Source organism: Oncorhynchus clarkii, chromosome 4, assembly GCF_045791955.1.
Source record: "Oncorhynchus clarkii lewisi isolate Uvic-CL-2024 chromosome 4, UVic_Ocla_1.0, whole genome shotgun sequence".
NCBI classification, from domain to species: domain Eukaryota; kingdom Metazoa; phylum Chordata; class Actinopteri; order Salmoniformes; family Salmonidae; genus Oncorhynchus; species Oncorhynchus clarkii.
In genome coordinates this window covers 3,241,214-3,261,882 of record NC_092150.1, presented here as the reverse complement: position 1 = coordinate 3,261,882, position 20,669 = coordinate 3,241,214, and the positions used below count along the sequence as shown (strand labels likewise).

Genomic DNA, 20,669 nt, shown 5'->3' with positions numbered 1-20,669 from the left:
TGGTAGTAGTCTTTGGGGGTTTAGTAGTCTTGGGGGCGGTAGTCTTTGGGGCGATAGTAGTCGTCGGGGTGGTGGTAGTCCTGTGGGTAGAAGTAGCCTTGCTTTCCAGACTGACGGAGCTCCACGGTGGACTGTGGGAAGGGACTAGGGTGGTAGAAGAGGAGGTTTGAAGGAGCAGGTTCCAGTGCAGTGTCGAGGAGTCAGCATCTTACAGGAGAAATGTTGTAGCGCGTTGTGAGCTTCTGGGAAGAAAGAGAATAGATCACTAAATAGATCCACTAAATGAAGAAAATAGATCACTAAATAGATCCACTAGATGAAGAAAGGGAATAGATCACTAAATAGATCCACTAGATGAAGAATGGGAATAGATCACTAAATAGATCCACTAGATGAAGAAAGGAAATAGATCACTAAATAGATCCACTAGATGAAGAAAGGGAATAGATCCACTAGATGAAGAAAGGGAATAGATCCACTAGATGAAGAAAGGGAATAGATCCACTAGATGAAGAAAGGGAATAGATCCACTAAATGAAGAAAATAGATCACTAAATAGATCCACTAGATGAAGATTGGGAATAGATCACTAAATAGATCCACTAGATGAAGAAAGGGAATAGATCACTAAATAGATCCACTAGATGAAGAAAGGGAATAGATCACTAAATAGATCCACTAGATGAAGAAAGGGAATAGATCACTAAATAGATCCACTAGATGAAGAAAGGGAATAGATCACTAAATAGATCCACTAGATGAAGAAAGGGAATAGATCACTAAATAGATCCACTAGATGAAGATTGGGAATAGATCACTAAATAGATCCACTAGATGAAGATTGGGAATAGATCACTAAATAGATCCACTAGATGAAGAAAGGGAATAGATCACTAAATAGATCCACTAGATGAAGAAAGGGAATAGATCACTAAATAGATCCACTAGATGAAGAAAGGGAATAGATCACTAAATAGATCCACTAGATGAAGATTGGGAATAGATCACTAAATAGATCCACTAGATGAAGAAAGAGAATAGATCCACTAAATGAAGAAAATAGATCACTAAATAGATCCACTAGATGAAGAATGGGAATAGATCACTAAATAGATCCACTAGATGAAGAAAGGGAATAGATCCACTAGATGAATAAAGGAAATAGATCCACTAGATGAAGAAAGGGAATAGATCACTAAATAGATCCACTAGATGAAGAAAGGGAATAGATCACTAAATAGATCCACTAGATGAAGAAAATAGATCACTAAATAGATCCACTAGATGAAGATTGGGAATAGATCACTAAATAGATCCACTAGATGAAGAAAGAGAATAGATCCACTAAATGAAGAAAATAGATCACTAAATAGATCCACTAGATGAAGAAAGAGAATAGATCCACTAAATGAAGAAAATAGATCACTAAATAGATCCACTAGATGAAGAAAGGGAATAGATCCACTAGATGAAGAAAGGGAATAGATCACTAAATAGATCCACTAGATGAAGAAAGGGAATAGATCACTAAATAGATCCACTAGATGAAGAAAGGGAATAGATCACTAAATAGATCCACTAGATGAAGAAAGGAAATAGATCACTAAATAGATCCACTAGATGAAGAAAGGAAATAGATCACTAAATAGATCCACTAAATGAAGAAAATAGATCACTAAATAGATCCACTAGATGAAGAAAGGGAATAGATCACTAAATAGATCCACTAGATGAAGAAAGGGAATAGATCACTAAATAGATCCACTAGATGAAGAAAGGAAATAGATCACTAAATAGATCCACTAGATGAAGAAAGGAAATAGATCCACTAGATGAAGATTGGGAATAGATCACTAAATAGATCCACTAGATGAAGAAAGGGAATAGATCACTAAATAGATCCACTAGATGAAGATTTGGGAATAGATCACTAAATAGATCCACTAGATGAAGAAAGGGAATAGATCACTAAATAGATCCACTAGATGAAGAAAGGGAATAGATCACTAAATAGATCCACTAGATGAAGATTTGGGAATAGATCACTAAATAGATCCACTAGATGAAGAAAGGGAATAGATCACTAAATAGATCCACTAGATGAAGAATGGGAATAGATCACTAAATAGATCCACTAGATGAAGAATGGGAATAGATCACTAAAAAATTACTAAAATCACTAAAATTCACCCAACTTATTGTGGGAGGCTTGTGTAAAGGCTTCTTCAGCGTGACAAGTGCCTGGACACAGCCTTTAGCCGTGGTATATGAGCCATATACCACAACACCCCGAGGTGCCTTATTGCCGTTATAAACTGGTTTTGAGCAGTAAAAATACATGTTTTGTCATAACCGTTGTACACGGTCTGATATACCACAGCTGTCAGCCAATCAGCATTCAGGGCTCGAATATTCCAGTTTATAAAATGTACTATATTGGCCATAAACCACACCCCCGTGCCTTATTGCTTAAATAAAACTTGATTCAAGGGTATGCTCTAAAATGTAATACAACTGCAATCACACAGAACAACACCGGATACAAAACTTAAGAGTTTTTCAATTTAATTTAAATGATTGACATTTACATAAGTATTCAGACCCTTTACTAAGTACTGCACCTTTGGCAGTGATTACAGCCTCAAGTCTTCTTGGGTATGATGCTACAAGCTTGGCACACCTGTATTTGGGGAGTTTCTTCAATTCTTCTCTGCAGATCCTCTCAAGTTCTGTGAGGTTGGATGGGGAGCGTTGCTGCACAGCTGTTTTCAGGTCTCTCCAGAGATGTTCGATCGGGTTCAAGTCCGTTCTCTGGCTGGGCCTTTTAAGGAATTTCAGAGACCTGTCCCGAAGCCACTCCCGTATTGTCTTGGCTGTGTGCTTAGAGTCGTTGTCCTGTTGAAAAGTGGACCTCCGCCTAAGTCTGAGGTCCTGAGCACTCTGGAGCAGGTTCACAAGGATCTCTCTGTACTTTTCTCCGTTCTTCTTTGCCTCGATCCTGACTAGTCTCCCAGTCCCTGCCACTGAAAAACATCCCCACAGCATGATGCTGCCACCACCATGCTTCATCGTAGGGATGGTGGCAGGTTTCCTCCAGACGTGACGCTTGGCATTCAGGCCAAAGAGTTCAATCTTAGTTTCATCAGACCAGAGAATCTTGTCTCTCATGGTCTGAGAGTCCTTTAGGTGCCTTTAGGCAAACTCCCAGCAGGCCGTCATGTGCCTTTTACTGAGGAGTGGCTTCTGTCCGGCCACTCTACCATAAAGGCCTGATTGGTGGAGTGCTGCAGAGATGGTTGTCCTTCTGGAAGGTTCTTCCATCTTCACAGAGGAACTCTAGAGCTCTGTCAGAGTGGGTTCTTGGGTCACCTAACTAACCAAGGCCCTAACCAAGGCCCTTCTCCCTCGATTGCTAAGTTTAGCCGGGTGGCAAGCTCTAGGAAGAGTTTTGGTGGTTCCAAACGTCCACTGTGTTCTTGGGGACCTTCAATGCTGCAGAAATGTTTTGGTACTCTTCCCCAGATCTGTACCTCGACACAATCCTGTCTCGGAGTTCTACGGACAATTCCTTCCATCTCATGGCTTGGTTTTTGCTCTGACATGCACTGGCAACTGTGGGACCTTATATAGACAGGTGTGTGCCTTTCCAAATTATGTCCGATCAATTGAATTTACCACAGGTGGACTCCAATCAAGTTGTACAAATATATCAAGGATGATCAATGAAAACAGGATTCACCTGAGCTCAATTTCGAGTCTCATAGCAAAGGGTCTGAATACTTATGTAAATAAGGTATATCTGTTTTTTGTTTTTTAATACATTGTCAAACATTGATAAAAACCTGTTTTTGCTTTGTCATTATGGGGTATTGTGATGTCATTATGGAGGATTGTGATGTCATTATGGAGGATTGTGATGTCATAATGGAGGATTGTGATCCTAACTCTTTAGCCACAGCAAGACTGTCTGTTCACAGGTCAGTGTTCCTGACTATGTGTGTTCTTGTGTATAAAATCTGTTAACAAACTATAGTTCTGGCAAGTCGGTTAGGACATCTACTTTGATGCTTGACACAAGTAATTTTTTCAACAATTGTTTACAGACAAATTATTTCACTTATTATTTCACTGTATCACAATTCCAGTGGGTCAGAAGTTTACGTACACTAAGTTTACTGTAACTTTAAACAGCTTGGAAAATTCCAGAAAATGATGTCATGGCTGGCTTTAGAAGTTTCTGATAGGCTAATTGACATAATTTGAGTCAATTGGAGGTGTACTTGTGGATGTATTTCAAGGCCTACCTTCAAACTCAGTGCCTCTTTGCTTGACATCATGGGAAAATCAAAAGAAATCAGCCAAGACCTTAGAAAAAGTCTGTTTCATCCTTGGAAGCAATTTCCAAACGCCTGAAGGTACCACATTCAAGTTTAAACACCATGAGACCACGTAGCCGTCATACCACTCAGGAAGGAGACGCGTTCTTTCTCCTAGAGATAAATGTACTTTGGTGCGAAAAGTGCAAATAAATCCCAGAACAGCAAAGGACCTTGTGAAGATGCTGGAAGAAACAGGTACAAAAGTATCTATATCCACAGTAAAACAAGTCCTACATCAACATAACCTGAAAGGCCGCTCAGCAAGGAAGAAGTCACTGCTCCAAAACTGCCATTAAAAAACCAGACTAAGGTTTGCAGCTGACCATGGGGACAAAGATCGTACTTTTTGGAGAAATGTCCTCTGGTCTGATGAAACAAAAAACTGTTTGGCCAAAGGAATGGGCCAAAATTCACCCAACTTATTGTGGGAGGCTTGTGTAAAGGCTACCCGAAACGTTTGACCCAAGTTAAACAATTTAAAAGCAATGCTACCAAATACTAATTGAATATAAGTACACTTCTGACCCACTGGGAATGTGATGAAAGAAATAAAAGCTGAAATAAATCATTCTCTTCTACTATTATTCTGACATTTCACATTCTTAAAATAAAGTGGTGATCCTAACTGGGAATTTTTACTGGGATTAAATGTCAGGAATTGTGAAAAACTGAGTTTAAATGTATCTGTATCCTTTTGGTTGCTGGATGTTAGTGGGCGTGGTTTGTCCTGTAAGTGTGTTTCCATGGTTACTTAGACGTGTCCTCAGAGTGATTGTTTGTTTCTTTGTTTGTTTACTCCAGGACCCCGCTACCCCTCGGGCTAGCCCCGCTCACTCGCCCGAGGGGAACAGCATCGGTAAGCCCCGCCCCCAGAAGGACACGCCCACCAGCCCCGCCTCTTTTGGTTCCTTCCCCAGGCATGATTGTTTCTTGATTTGTTTTATGTTGCGTTTATTTATTAAAACTCCCTGAACTTGCTTCCCGACTCTCAGCGCACATCGGTACACAATTGAGCCAATCAGCTTGTGTTGTGACAAGGTGGTTTACAGAAGAAGATAGCCCCATTTGGTAAAAGACCAAGTCCACACAATGGCAAGACTGGCTCAAATAAGCAAAGAAGAAGCAACAGTCCATCATTACTTTAAGACATGAAGGTCCGTCAATATGGAACATTTCAAGGACTTTGAAAGTTTCTTCAAGTGCAGTTGCAAAAAAAACCATCATGCGCTATGATGAAACTGGCTTTCATGAGGACCGCCACAGGAAAGGAAAGACCCAGAGTTATCTTTGCTGCAGAGGATCAGTTCATTAGAGTTACCAGCCTCAGAAATGTCAGCCCAAATAAATGCTTCACAGAGTTCAAGTAACAGACCCATCTCAACATCAACTGTTCAGAGGAGACTGCGTGAATCAGGGCTTCATGGTTGAATTGATGCAAAGAAACCACTACTATAGGACACCAATAATAAGAAGAGACTTGCTTATGCCAAGAAACACGAGCAATGGACAGTCCAAATTTGAGATTTTTCGCTCCAATCGCCATGTCTTTGTGAGATGCAGAGTAGGTGAACAGATGATATCCGCAGGTGTGGTTCCCAACATGAAGCATGGAGGAGGAGGTGTTATAGTGTGGGGGTGCTTTGCTGGTGACACTGACTGTGATTTATTTAGAATTCAAGGCACACTTAACCAGCATTGCTACCACAGCATTCTGCAGTGATACGCCATCCCATCTGGTTTGGGCTTAGTGGGACTATCATTTGTTTTTTCAACAGGACAATGACCCAACACACCTCCAGGCTGTGTAAGGGCTATTTGACCAAGAAGGAGAGTGATGATGCTGCATCAGATGACCTGGCCTCCACAATCACCCGACCTCAACCCAATTGAGATGGTTTTCGATGAGTTGGACCACAGAGTGAAGGAAAAACATATGTGGGAACTCCTTCAAGACTGTTGGAAAAGCATTCCAGGTGAAGCTGGTTGAGAGAATGCCAAAAGTGTGCAACACTGTCATCAAGGCAAAGGGTGGATACTTTGAAGAATCTCAAATATGAAATATATTTGGATTTGTAGTCTGATTAGTAGTTATATCAGGTCTGCTAGTTATATCAGGTCTGATAGTTGATTAGTAGTTATATCAGGTCTGCTAGTTATATCAGGTCTGATAGTTGATTAGTAGTTATATCAGGTCTGATAGTTGATTAGTAGTTATATCAGGTCTGATAGCTGTGGGACAGTCTGATTTGTAGTTATATCAGGTCTGTTAGCTGTGGGACTGTCTGATATGTAGTTATATCAGGTCTGTTAGTTGTGGGACAGTCTGATGTGTAGTTATATCAGGTCTGTTAGCTGTGGGACCGTCTGATTTGTAGTTATATCAGGTCTGTTAGCTGTGGGACAGTCTGATTTGTAGTTATATCAGGTCTGTTAGCTGTGGGACAGTCTGATTTGTAGATATATCAGGTCTGTTAGCTGTGGGACAGTCTGATTTGTAGTTATATCAGGTCTGTTAGCTGTGGGACAGTCTGATTTGTAGATATATCAGGTCTGTCAGCTGTGGGACAGTCTGATTTGTAGATATATCAGGTCTGTTAGCTGTGGGAACGTCTGATTTGTAGTTATATCAGGTCTGCTAGTTATATCAAGTCTGATAGTTGATTAGTAGTTAAATCAGGTCTGATAGCTGATTAGTAGTTATATCAGGTCTGTTAGTTATATCAGGTCTGATAGCTGATTAGTAGTTATATCAGGTCTGATAGTTGATTAGTAGTTAAATCAGGTCTGATAGCTGATTAGTAGTTATATCAGGTCTGTTAGTTATATCAGGTCTGATAGCTGATTAGTAGTTATATCAGGTCTTTTTGTTGATTAGTAGATATATCAGGTCTGTTAGTTATATCAGGTCTGTTAGCTGATTAGTAGTTATATCAGGTCTGATAGTTGATTAATAGTTATATCAGGTCTGATAGCTGATTAGTAGTTATATCAGGTCTGATAGTTGATTAGTAGTTATATCAGGTCTGATAGTTGATTAGTAGTTATATCAGGTCTGATAGTTGATTAGTAGTTATATCAGGTCTGCTAGCTGATTAGTAGTTATATCAGGTCTGTTAGTTATATCAGGTCTGCTAGCTGATTAGTAGTTATATCAGGTCTGTTAGCCGTGTGATAGCTGAACTGAGTGGCTGGAGACGGCTTTACGTTGTTAATTTAGGTTGAGTTGATCATACTTACTCATGTATTATGTGCATGTAAATTTTATTGTTCTGACCTAATATTATCTTTCTAATCTTTTTAAATGTTTTGTTGTTGCAGGTCTGTGTGTTTTATTTGAAATTCACGATGTTTCTCTTAATAACGCCAGTGTTGAATTAAACACAAAATATCTGTTTTTAGATTAATAAAAAAATACTTAAATCCCTAAATGATGTCCACAGTTATGACTATAGACTGTAGGCCTATACATCCATCTGTGTTGTGATATAGTTTATTTTGACTGTTCATCAAGGGCCCGATTCTGACTTAGGAAATTAAGCCTTTCTTACGTACACCTTGACGATGCACTTCTCAGTGGTTGCTATTCAGACTTACCTTATGAAGGTGCATATAACGGCTTTGCAGGTGTGGTTCCCTTGCCAGGGGCTGAATAAATGTAATGCAACTAATTAAATCCCTCCCACTTGCTGGCTGACAGATTTTATTCTGGTGGAATTTTCATTCAATTAGGGTTTTTAGTACATGTATCTTAAGCCATCCCTTTAAATATGGTGTACCCTTTTACTGGGGCGGCAGGGTACTCTAGTGGTTAGAGCGTTGGACTAGTAACCGGAAGGCTGCAAGTTCAAATCCCCGAGCTGACAAGGTACAAATCTGTCGTTCTGCCCCTGAACAGGCTGTCGTTGAAAATAAGAATTTGTTCTTAACTGACTTGCCTAGTAAAATAAAGTTAAGAATTTTGTTTGACACACTCACTAGGATATATCGAGAGAACGGTTTCAGAATATTAAAGATGATTTAAAGAAAGCCAATATAAATATATGTATATTAGTTTCAGCACCAATTAGTAGATTTAAAAATACTCTGATGTTGTTGATTATTTAGTGTTAGAAAAGTATTTACGAATCATTAAAAAAAAACAGAACCTTTTGCAGACCAAAGAAAGAAAACTGTGGTTTGGTTCCTTTTGAAATATTATCACATTCAGTTCTTCAACCCATGTTGGAAGATTAGTGTACAGTCGTGGCCAAAAACTAGCTTAACTAGCTTATTAACTGATTTCCATTTTTCTTGAGCTTCCCTAATTGGGGCGGCAGGGTAGCCTAGTGGTTAGAGCGTTGGACTAGAAGGTTGCAAGTTCAAATCCCCGAGCTGACAAGGTACAAATCTGTCATTCTGCCCCTGAACAGGCAGTTAACCAACTGTTCCTAGGCCGCATTGAAAATAAGAATTCGTTCCTAACTGACAACACACAGTGCATGGAGTGTGCTGTTATTTCCGGGTATGTTCGCTTGACCTCATAAAGGTTGTGGAATTATGAGGAAATACGGTGTATCTGTAGACACGCCTCTTCCTCTCTACCTTCATTAATACTGTGTATCTGCAGACACGCCTCCTCCTCTCCACCTTCATTAATACTGTAGACACGCCTCCTCCTCTCTACCTTCATTAATACTGTGTATCTGTAGACACGCCTCCTCCTCTCCACCTTCATTAATACGGTGTCTCTGTAGGACACGCCTCCTCCTCTCCAGCTTCATTAATACTGTGTATCTGTAGACACGCCTCCTCCTCTCCACCTTCATTAATACTGTGTATCTGCAGACACGCCTCCTCCTCTCCACCTTCATTAATACTGTAGATACGCCTCCTCCTCTCTACCTTCATTAATACTGTGTATCTGTAGACACGCCTCCTCCTCTCCACCTTCATTAATACGGTGTCTCTGTAGGACACGCCTCCTCCTCTCCAGCTTCATTAATACGGTGTCTCTGTAGACACGCCTCCTCCTCTCTACCTTCATTAATACTGTGTATCTGTAGACACGCCTCCTCCTCTCCACCTTCATTAATACTGTGTATCTGCAGACACGCCTCCTCCTCTCCACCTTCATTAATACTGTAGACACGCCTCCTCCTCTCTACCTTCATTAATACTGTGTATCTGTAGACACGCCTCCTCCTCTCCACCTTCATTAATACGGTGTCTCTGTAGGACACGCCTCCTCCTCTCCAGCTTCATTAATACGGTCTCTGTAGACACACCTCCTCCTCCACCTTCATTAATACGGTGTCTCTGTAGACACGCCTCCTCCTCCTCCACCTTCATTAATACGGTGTCTCTGTAGGACACGCCTCCTCCTCTCCACCTTCATTAATACGGTCTCTGTAGACACGCCTCCTCCTCCTCCACCTTCATTAATACGGTGTCTCTGTAGGACACGCCTCCTCCTCTCCACCTTCATTAATACGGTGTCTCTGTAGGACACACCTCCTCCTCCTCCACCTTCATTTATTTGATCTCCACCCCTCCCCCCAAACGAATAGCATGCTTTAAGTTCAAGGTTAGAGTACGCATAGAGAGAAAAGTGCATTAAAGGGAATTATGTTACATTTACTTGCGCTGAACTCGGGTTGGAATCGGGCCCCAATGGATTAGGCAAAAAAATAATGCCTTTGATCAATCAACCAATCACATATATACATGTATGTGTGTGTGTGATTGGTTGATTGATTAAAGGCATGGGATGATCAAAGGCATTATTGTGTGTATATATATATAAATAAATAAATATATATATATATATACACACACTGAGTGTACAAAACATTAAGAACACCTGCTTTCTCCATGACATAGACTGACCAGGTGAATCCAGGTGAAAGCTATGATCCCTTATCGATGTCACTTGTTAAATCCACTTCAAAATCAGTGTAAATGAAGGGGAGGAGACAGGTTAAAGAAGGATTTTTAAAGCCTTGAGACTATTGAGAGATGGATTGTGTATGTGGTGGTGGTGGGGTGTGTGGGTGGGGGGGGGGGGGGGGGGGGGGGGGGTATGTTGGTATGTTCTCACCTCTGACAATATGAAGCTGCTGAACCATCTCTTCCCTGTAGGACAGCTCCCTTTTCATCTGATGATGGAAATTATCTGGGGAGCAATTACAATAGCTTAGTCATCTTTAGTATAGCCGATAAACGACTATTTTAATGTGGTTGCCTATACACGCTCGGGCATCCTACTCGGGCAAAAAATTGAATAAAGCCTCCTAAATCATCAAGTACACAAACGAATAGCCATATGAATTGGATTGAAAAATAAATGACATTCGAATCATGCAATAAAAACTGACATGCACTATAAAACACACCTAACGTCGTGAAAACCATATCGACGTGTGTTTGTTCAGCGGTCAACATGCTGATCGTGATGTGCGTGATACTACGAGAAACATTCTCTTTTTAACACCCCTTCGACTCGAAAACTAAAATTTGATTTAAAATGAATTATACTTTTTAAATGTTGGAATTCTCGTTCCAATTTCTTCCTTAGCTCCACTTGCTCAACGAGCTGTCTCTGCAATTCGTCTGTAGAAAATGAATGAACAAATGTGTTAAAAAAAAAAAAAAAAAAAATGAATATGGGGTGAAAATGGCTGCGGGGTATAGGCTAAATGGTAGACTAAATTATGTTAAACGATTCATGTCAAGCGATTGGTAAAAGGCCTAGGGTGAAAGCCAGTCTATTCTATTCTGCAGGGATCATGTACGGCATCATTTAGGGATTCTTCCAATTATTAAAGAAAGCCTATAAATAAACAATATCATTATTATTATTATAAAAATAAAAAAACAAATAGGCATTTTTTTTAATAAATAACAATGTAATAATAATACGTTATTGTACGGTGTTACCTTTTGCCAGGTTTTCTATGTCTTTCTGAGTTTGTAATACTCTGCTAACATTGTGCGTTGCCTCGCCTGAAAACACACAGAGACAACATTTAATAGCGTTACAAAATATACACAAATAGGCAATAAAAAAAAAGAGGCTTTAATTCTTCTTTTTTTTTTATATCTAAGAAAAAGTTCCGACAGAAAATGTAAAATCGCCTATTATCGACGGAGAAGAGGATCGCTAGAACTAACCCTCATTCAGAGCTCCTCTCGGGCTCTCCTCGCCGCTTTGGCCGTCACAAGACTTCGTTTCAACCTCCTCCATTGTCGAAGACGGCTCCTCTCTACTGACACAGTCGTCTAAATAAACATCAAATGAATCCAATGGAAATCAATGAGTCTCGTTGCTTTTCCCGAAATGTATTTTATTATAACATTTGAACAGAACAACATCCAACCTTTCGATTCCACGGTATCTTTACGGTAATTCGGTGCTGAACCAAAAGCATATGGACTTCTCCTTTGTTGCATATCACTCCTGTCCGGTGAATATATCTATATAAATCAGGACAGGATAATGAAGTTAATCGGTAAATTGCATTCAATTCATGCTCTCTGACATTTTTTTTTGGGGGGGACGGACAAATTGTGTATTTGAACGACCTTTGATTCTCTGCTGTTTAAACACAGACAAAACAAACGTGAACGTAAAAATGAAAAATAAGCCCAAATCTATACGTGACATTATAAAGGATGATGCCTTTTCCGATGAGTCAATTAATGAACGGTGGTCTATTGTTACTTTTTAATTCCTATCTGTGAATTCCTAATTCATAACATACAAACAAAAACTATTTGCCTTGGTATGTAGAACATCGAATATAAGGAGTGTGTCCATATCAATCACTCACTTCAACAATAGACGCGGTCTTGTTCTCCTGTCTCTCTCTGTCTGAAGACAGTAGTACCACGTGTAGAGGTAGATTCATTCTCTGTGAGTCGACCACAGCCGCTCGCTCCGGCTCCGATTTGGATTCTAGGCCGTTTAGTGAAGCACCCTGTGCCAAGTTTAGAAAGGGTACAAGGGGGCTCTTGCTGACCTCAATGTTGTGCGGAAGTGACTCCTCATCCTCTTGTGATTTATTGGTTTCAACATCCACATCCGTCTCTCCCACACTGTCCACGCTTCCGGGGGACACGGACCTGTAACTCGAGCTCTCGCTCAGGAAATCTGGTGACAGGTAGCCAGCTCGAGCCCCGTTGTACGACCCCCGGTTACCGTAAAGTTTGGCTATACTCTCCGCGTCTTTGATGACGGGTCTGAATGCAGAGACGTAGCTAATCTTCCGTGATAGAACTGGCCTTATACAGTCCATTGGCCTCGCCTCATCGCCAAACTTGTCGTCCTCATTCCGGGTGGACTGTGTGCTAGAGCACTGGTCACTGTCCATCAGACTGTCCCTCGGAGTGTTGCTACTTCTGTCACTCTGCTCGGATGCGTCCAGATCACTCTGTCGGGCGCACAGGAGCTCCGAGTGCGGTTTGTGCTGGGCCTGTGGCTGTGGCTGGGGGTGGGGGTGGGGGTAGGGGGGCATGGTCAGGCCACCTGCAGTAGGCCAGAACATGGGGAAAGAGTGGTAGGCGCTGTCCTTGGTGCTAGGCCAGGAGAAGACCCCGGAGAGGTGGGCTTTGTTTTGCTCTCCTTCCATCACACCACCACTATCATTCTTTTTCTGGAACAGCCCGAATGTCGGGAACCCGTAGGGATGTGGGTAAAGCGGCGGAGGAATCTTCACATTCTGCAGCATACCGAAGCTCTTACTGGGCACCGGGATAACCGGATAGCTGCGCGTGGTACTCATACTCCCCATGCCTCCCCGGTTGTCCTCGCAGCGGAGGATTTTAGGGGGGATCTCCGGTGAGTCTCTCCGGGAGAGGTTGCTAGGTCCTTGATGTGATTTCAATGGAAAGGAACGCTCAGACCCGTGACCGTGCACGGGCATCGTTCTCTTCCGGCTGCCCCCGTTGAACATGGCCTTCACGTCCTCCCATGCATGTGCCACGTCGTCAGACGAGCCCTTGTCGGTCAGTTTGAGGTGTCTCCTCCAGGAGTTAAAGTTAGCAGCGTCTGGCTGGGTATACTTGGATTCTGGTGTGCGGTGAGAGTGGAATATGAACTTATTGGGAGAAAAATACATGTTACAGAAGGAGCACTTGATGCACTTGGCTCGGGAGCTGTTGTACCTGGCTGGTATAAAGTTACCACGGCTCCCCCACGCGCACTCGTGGGACACATCAAACGCGAAGTTTTCCGGTAATTTTGGAGGGTTGTGAGCTCCAAGAAATGATTTACAAAGCCTCTCGGCCTCGCGCTTTGTAATCATCCCACAGCGCCTCGAGGAGATGGGCATGGCGCCCGCACGCCTCAGAATCTCCAGCTGGACCGGGGTGCATTGCACGCAGGTGATTCCCAGCGCCACGCGCCGGTTGTGGATCTCGTTATAGCTGTAGTTCTTCAGCAGAGTGTTGGAGATCTGCGCCAGGCACAGTCTCTCCTGACCGTCCAGCACCAGGCAGACTATGGGTATTCCATACAGGGCGGTCTCGCTGACCTGGTTGGGTTTCAGGTTGGGGTTGAATGTTGGGAGGTCCTGTTTGGAGCTCGGTGGAGAAGAGCTGGAGTCCCGTGTCGCAGGTAGCAGACGAGGATTACACTCCATTGCTGGAAGCCTGCAGAAACAAAACGAACAATTATTATCATGACAAAGTTTTAATTTATATATATATATATATATATATTTTACCAATAATACTTATAAACTAATTTATAATCCAGGCTGCATCACATCCGGCCGTGATTGGGAGTCCCATAGGGCGGCGCACAATTGGTCCAGCGTCGTCCGGGTTTGGCCCGGTGTAGGCCGTCATTGTAAATAAATAAGAATGTGTTCTTAACTGACTTGCCTAGTTATACAAAGGTTAAATACATTTTTTTTTTTAAATAAAGAATAAAAATAATGATTTTAAAACAATCCGTATCCTCTTTCCAGCTTCCAAAAAATATAATCTATTGATTAGCCTATAATGACAGCAAATAGTCCTAATAAAAATCGCACAATTACATAGACATAATAATAGTCATCATAAAAACAATAAAATAGACCTGTATTGTTTAAATAGCCCATAAGAACAATATAAAAAATATAGTAAAATAGATTATATGTATGCGTAAAAGATAATACTTTTACGAGAAACGCTTGGTGGTTTCTCAGGATTTTGTAAAAGCCTATTTTCCAAATCAGATCTAGTGCTATTGCCGCCTAAACCCGTCTTTAACGTGATGAGAGCTGACTCAGCCGGGCCCAAAGCTGATTTAGCCGGTCCCAGAGCTGACCTTAGCCGCGCGGAGAGCAGAGGAGAAGGGCTGAACAGGGCCGGCTAAGAGGCTAACAGGATACGGAACAGAAGGAAAAGACACATGTAGCCATGCCAAGCAGCTTAACCTGGAGGATTGAGCCTGTAAGCAGCTCTATAGGTCCTGGATCGGTTGGTAAGATAACAGACCCACTAAAAGAGGAACATTTAAGACCTTTCCAAGAACATACTCGTTTTTTCCCCGTTTTTTTTTCTTCTTTCGATTAAGCGACATGCAATATGCATTTTTAATCCCTCATCAAATATATATTGTAATTGACGCTCTAATTTTTTACAAACAAATATATAGCCGATAAGCCATCAGTGAGCGCGTAGATCAATAGGCGTATTGATGATTGGTAAACAGCAAGCCAATATATTGTTGTATTTTATTTGGAATGTTTCAAGATTTTTTAAACATTATGTCAAAAGATTGTTGCATGAAATGAAATGTATGGCTGTGAATTTACCCGAATGCATTAGGAAATCATGTAATTGTCAATGGCACAACAAGGTAAAAAAAAAGACAAGACACGCTAATCCTTTCTTATCGCAAAGCTCACCTTTTTGTATGGTGCAAACCCTTCTTCGTTGTGTCAGCAGCAGCAACAACAACAACAACAACAAAAGAGTGATCAAGTATTGTAATGAGGTAAAAGAGCAGCGTTCACTCGTCCGATGGTTTGAGCAAAACGAGATCAACACCGAATTTTTGACCGGAAGGTTTGTCCAATAATAATTATGTCTGCCTGCCTCTGACCGCTCTTGCATCCCTCGCTGGAGCTCGACTCTCGCGGCTGTGTGTGCGTTCCGTGTGTGTGCAGTATGTAAAGAGAGCATCCACTAGGTAGAGCAGCCAGCCCACTCCAACGATATTCCACGCGACGCCCGCAACACCATCAAGTGACAGCTGAAGTAATGGCAAGGCACTCCCACTTAGTGCCAGCATCTTTACATTAACCGTTTGCCTTCGGGATCAATGGAAAATAGCAGCGCTCTTATAGGCCTGAGGACAATTAAATGTGGCCCTGAGTCCTTTTCCATCAAAATGTAAGGAGAGAGAGAGAGCGATGATGAATAAAGACATAGACTATAGGGTTTAAACATTGATAGCAACTGACTTATGGTTTCCCTCATTTATTCCAAGGTTGGTGGCACTTAAAGATTGATTGTCTCTCAGAATATATCTTGCTTGGCATGATATTTTTCAAGTGGATGTGTAATATTTAAGCAACAGTCTAGGGAACGTGGATGTGTAGGCTAATGTCCGAGGACTATTGTGTCCTATTCATTATTTAACACGGTTTATGGCGCGATCAATTACAGGCATTTCTCCCTTGCAGTCTCCGTGTTAAAATGGAAAGGCCATAGAGATAATATGGTAAAATGTGCATTTAAAAGGTATGCATTAGCCTATCATTATTAAAGGGTATGTATTAGCCCATCATTATTAAAGGGTATGTATTAGCATATCATTATTAAAGGGTATGTATTAGCCTATCAGTATTAAAGGGTATGTATTAGCATATCATTATTAAAGGGTATGTATTAGCCCATCATTATTAAAGGGTATGTATTAGCCTATCATTATTAAAGGGTATGTATTAGCCCATCATTATTAAAGGGTATGTATTAGCCCATCATTATTAAAGGGTATGTATTAGCCCATCATTATTAAAGGGTATGTATTAGCCCATCATTATTAAAGGGTATGTATTAGCCCATCATTATTAAAGGGTATGTATTAGCCCATCATTATTAAAGGGTATGTATTAGCCTATCATTATTAAAGGGTATGTATTAGCCCATCATTATTAAAGGGTATGTATTAGCATATCATTATTAAAGGGTATGTATTAGCCTATCAGTATTAAAGGGTATGTATTAGCATATCATTATTAAAGGGTATGTATTAGCATATCATTATTAAAGGGTATGTATTAGCATATCATTATTAGCCTATCATTATTAAAGGGTATGTATTAGCCCATCATTATTAAAGGGTATGTATTAGCATATCATTATTAAAGGGTATGTATTAGCATATCATTATTAAAGGGTATGTATTAGCCCATCATTATTAAAGGGTATGTATTAGCCCATCATTATTAAAGGGTATGTATTAGCCTATCATTATTAAAGGGTATGTATTAGCCCATCATTATTAAAGGGTATGTATTAGCATATCATTATTAAAGGGTATGTATTAGCCTATCAGTATTAAAGGGTATGTATTAGCATATCATTATTAAAGGGTATGTATTAGCATATCATTATTAAAGGGTATGTATTAGCATATCATTATTAGCCTATCATTATTAAAGGGTATGTATTAGCCCATCATTATTAAAGGGTATGTATTAGCATATCATTATTAAAGGGTATGTATTAGCATATCATTATTAAAGGGTATGTATTAGCCTATCATTGTCAAAATGAATAAATAAACCAAACAAAAGAGAGAAGCAACTGGTAAGATAACTGGTATTGAAAAAAAATAATTTGTTTATAATCAAGACCTCTGCCATTTCATATATATTTTCTCAAACAGGCCTATTCACATTCATAGAATTACAGAGTATGGAACCCCGTTTGGGTCTTTGGGTGTCAAAAAAATATACACGTCTCACTATTTGACACGTCAAATAATAATGTTGGTCAGGTATGTCAAACAATAATTGAATTTGACGTGTCACATTAAAAAATATATATATATTTTGAATGTTGTGTGCGCAGAAGCCAAGCGCCACCACAAAGATCAGTAGCATTGTCAAACTAAAAAAACGCAAAACTAAACAAGTCTGCAAACAAGCGCACACTCCGGCCACGATGTGATATTGGTGATTATCTGTTCGACCGAATGGGAAAAGTCTTTGAAATAAGATCAGGACCTAACTAGCAGGATTTAAAAGTAAAGAATGTTTGCTAGGTAGTCTAAGATCACGCTGCTGCTTGAAAGCCAGCACATATTTATTTTATCTTTATTTAATTAGGCAAGTCAGTTAAAGAAAACATTCTCATTTACAAGTGCAGATTTGTCACCTCGGGGATTCGAACTTGCAACCTTTCGGCTACTAGTCCAACGCTCTAACAAATAGGCTACCCTGCCGCCCCAGGTGTTACACCTGATTCATCCTAGCCACTCAAAAATACAGAATCATAATCAAGCTTTTTTTTGTCAACGTTGATGACTGTTTGGAAACTGGAGGTAGGCTGTCTCCCAACTATGTCAACTTCGGTTTTCAGTATGACAAATATCTTTGATAAAAAAAAATGTTTTAGCAACGTCTGGGGTAGCTTGGTACCTATCTAGCACCAATGCAACCAGTCTAAAAACAAGGACCAGGAACTGCAATTATTTCCAATATTCTTAACAATAATTTAGGAACCCATGGGACTATTAGCTAGGCAGCCACTTGTTGTTCACCTATTGAAATCGACCTTCAGTTCATGGAAATAATATCTAACTAGCTGCTAAATAACGAACGGAACAAGATAGCCGGCTACCTAGCCCTGTTACCTTATTGTCTTATACGCATAGCTAGTGTAGGACCGGGACCGGGTAGGACCGGGTAGGACCATCATCAACCACATACTAAAACTGTCTTATAAATTAGGGATATCTTAGCTGCGGAAACAGATTATGTCGTTTTGCTATGTTATTTGGGGAGAACATTGTTTGTATCCATCAGCTGGCATCACCCCCCCCCCCCCCCCCTTCTGACCAGCACTTTTCCCAGAGTTTAGGGGGGGGAAGTGTTTCGGCTTCATGCAGCAGGCAGGTGCGTGAGACAACCAGTATCATAGCAAGCATATCAGTGAATGGTATTCATGAACATGTTCAATTGTTATTTGAAGTGCAGTCATTTTCAGGTCCTGATTGGTCAAGGAGCTTATTTTTTTTTTGACGTTTTGCATGGTGTTATTTGATTGGTCAAATAGTGTTATTTGATGCGTCAAATAGTGTCATTTTGACGCGTATCCCTGTTGCCATGCAAAGACCCGCCCCCCCACAAAAAAACGTTCAATATAAGACTGATCCCATACATGGTTAGATTATCCATGTATATTTTTAAATACATTATCAACGGTCTCTGACGTGCTACGCAGTGTTCTAACAGCAATGAATCATAGTGTCGTCACGAAATGCTTCTGAATACTTTACCCAATCAGAGGGTGCTAAATGACCACAACACAACCCACCTCGAACTGTTGCCGCATCGATCAAATACACCATTCACCCAAATAAAAACAAGCATTGTTATTGGGATGATATGTGTACTGTGACGTGGCACGTGGTAAAGACAGATTGGCAGCGAAGACGCATTGATAGTGAATGAGGTTTGAAATGATTATATGGGGTACAGGCCTTCGTCATATGTTGAGTTCCCACGGACTCTCTCTCTCTCCCTTCAGCTCAGCAGCCTCCAGACATGAGTCCTGACAATGACCGGCTGTTCTGGAGGTCGTTCAATCATCATGCATCAATCATGTCACCTTTCACGCATGTTATAAGTAAAATAGAACACATTTCCCCAAATCATTTTGAAAGACTTCTACATTCAAATGGAAAAAACACATTTTATTTAAAAAATAAAAATAAAATGTTCCTTTTGGCCATTTGGTTAACCACATCAGAAATAAGGTGTAAATAAAATATGTCCCCCCCATCTCTCTCTAAACATTGATAATCCATTGTAGCCTAAATATTTTCATCGTTGTTTGACTTCACCAAAGCAGTCAGTTTAGCGCATGTGTGTTACTGTGTTTCACCCCTGCCGTTGAAAGCGTGTGCGCGCACGGATCACAGCCCAGTCCACTGTAATATTGATGGTGGTGTGTAACCGGATCGGTCCCCCCGGTGCCAGGTCCAATATCGACCTCCACCACCGTGATACTTTGCTCCTCAACAACAACAATAATTCCAATTTTTGTACTGTAATTATTCATCGATTTAAATAATTCAGAGAGCAAGGTGGATGCCACACTGTCAGCCATTATCTTGTAGGTTCAGGATGAACTCATGACGGTGTTTTAAGTTTAGCTTTAGTTTAGCAAAGGTATTCCTATATATACACTGAACCAGCACGTTTTAACATTTTAATCAGAACAAAGTATCTTTCTATTTTTCGTTTTGAAGCTTTATGTTTTATATTAAAACAAACAAGTTGAATATTAACTTGGTCCAATATGTCGATAATAATCGGTACCTGACTTTGCTGAAACGAATTAAGCGTTTAAAATATAAATATTCAACATTTGACACTGAAGAACTGTGACTGAATATAACCTAAATGATATATATTTTTTAAAATGCTTGATAAAGAAAACAATTATTGTTAAATAATACATTGAGATTTAAATGAGTCATAAAAAATTATGATTCAAATGATTAACCAACATCAGTCATCTGAGGGGACACAATCTTGATGTCCGGTGACATGCCACCATTGATACAGTTTTTACTAATAAAATACATCGTCTAAACGGTTGATATACGAATAAGTAGACTATATATTAAAGAACAGACTAAAAAAAAGGCGAGTAATAAAGTTTTTTAAACCTGAAAAATAGTAGACCTATAGGAATATTATACAAACTGTCCCTGTTCTCGTGCTGTTAAAACGACACAAAAAACATGCTAATGGGACCTATTCTTTACTGCAGGCAGCTAATAACACATACCGTTGCCAGTTAGTGGTGGTCCCATCTGTCAGAGGGAGGCCTCGCGTCGCCTGAATAGAGGAGCTACCCACTTGGCACAGACCACAGCCGCGGAAAGTAGGGGTTCTGAGGGCACCCCCTAAAAAAATCTGAATAAAAAAAAAAATATATATATGTATATAAACATACACTGTGCCTTTAATTGTCCCGTATTAGCAGGCAGAAATAGCAGTCTGCAGCGCAGGTAAAAACAGAAGGCCCTGCCTTGATGTCCTGTATTACTATTAAAAGAAAACAAAACCGTTGAATTAGTCA

At 40.5% G+C, this 20,669-nt stretch overlaps 1 protein-coding gene across 1 annotated transcript; it reads right to left on the bottom strand.

Annotated features, from left to right (window-relative positions):
- Positions 1–144: 144 nt before the first annotated feature.
- LOC139407526 (SKI family transcriptional corepressor 1 homolog-B-like) lies at positions 145–13,996 on the bottom strand. The gene is made up of 7 exons (XM_071151333.1): positions 12,188–13,996; positions 11,735–11,831; positions 11,529–11,636; positions 11,295–11,360; positions 10,893–10,967; positions 10,456–10,530; positions 145–242 (listed from the first exon to the last, which is right to left on the bottom strand). The coding sequence occupies exons 1-7, from the start codon at positions 13,994–13,996 to the stop codon at positions 145–147; spliced, it is 2,328 nt and encodes a 775-aa protein (XP_071007434.1).
- Positions 13,997–20,669: the final 6,673 nt, after the last annotated feature.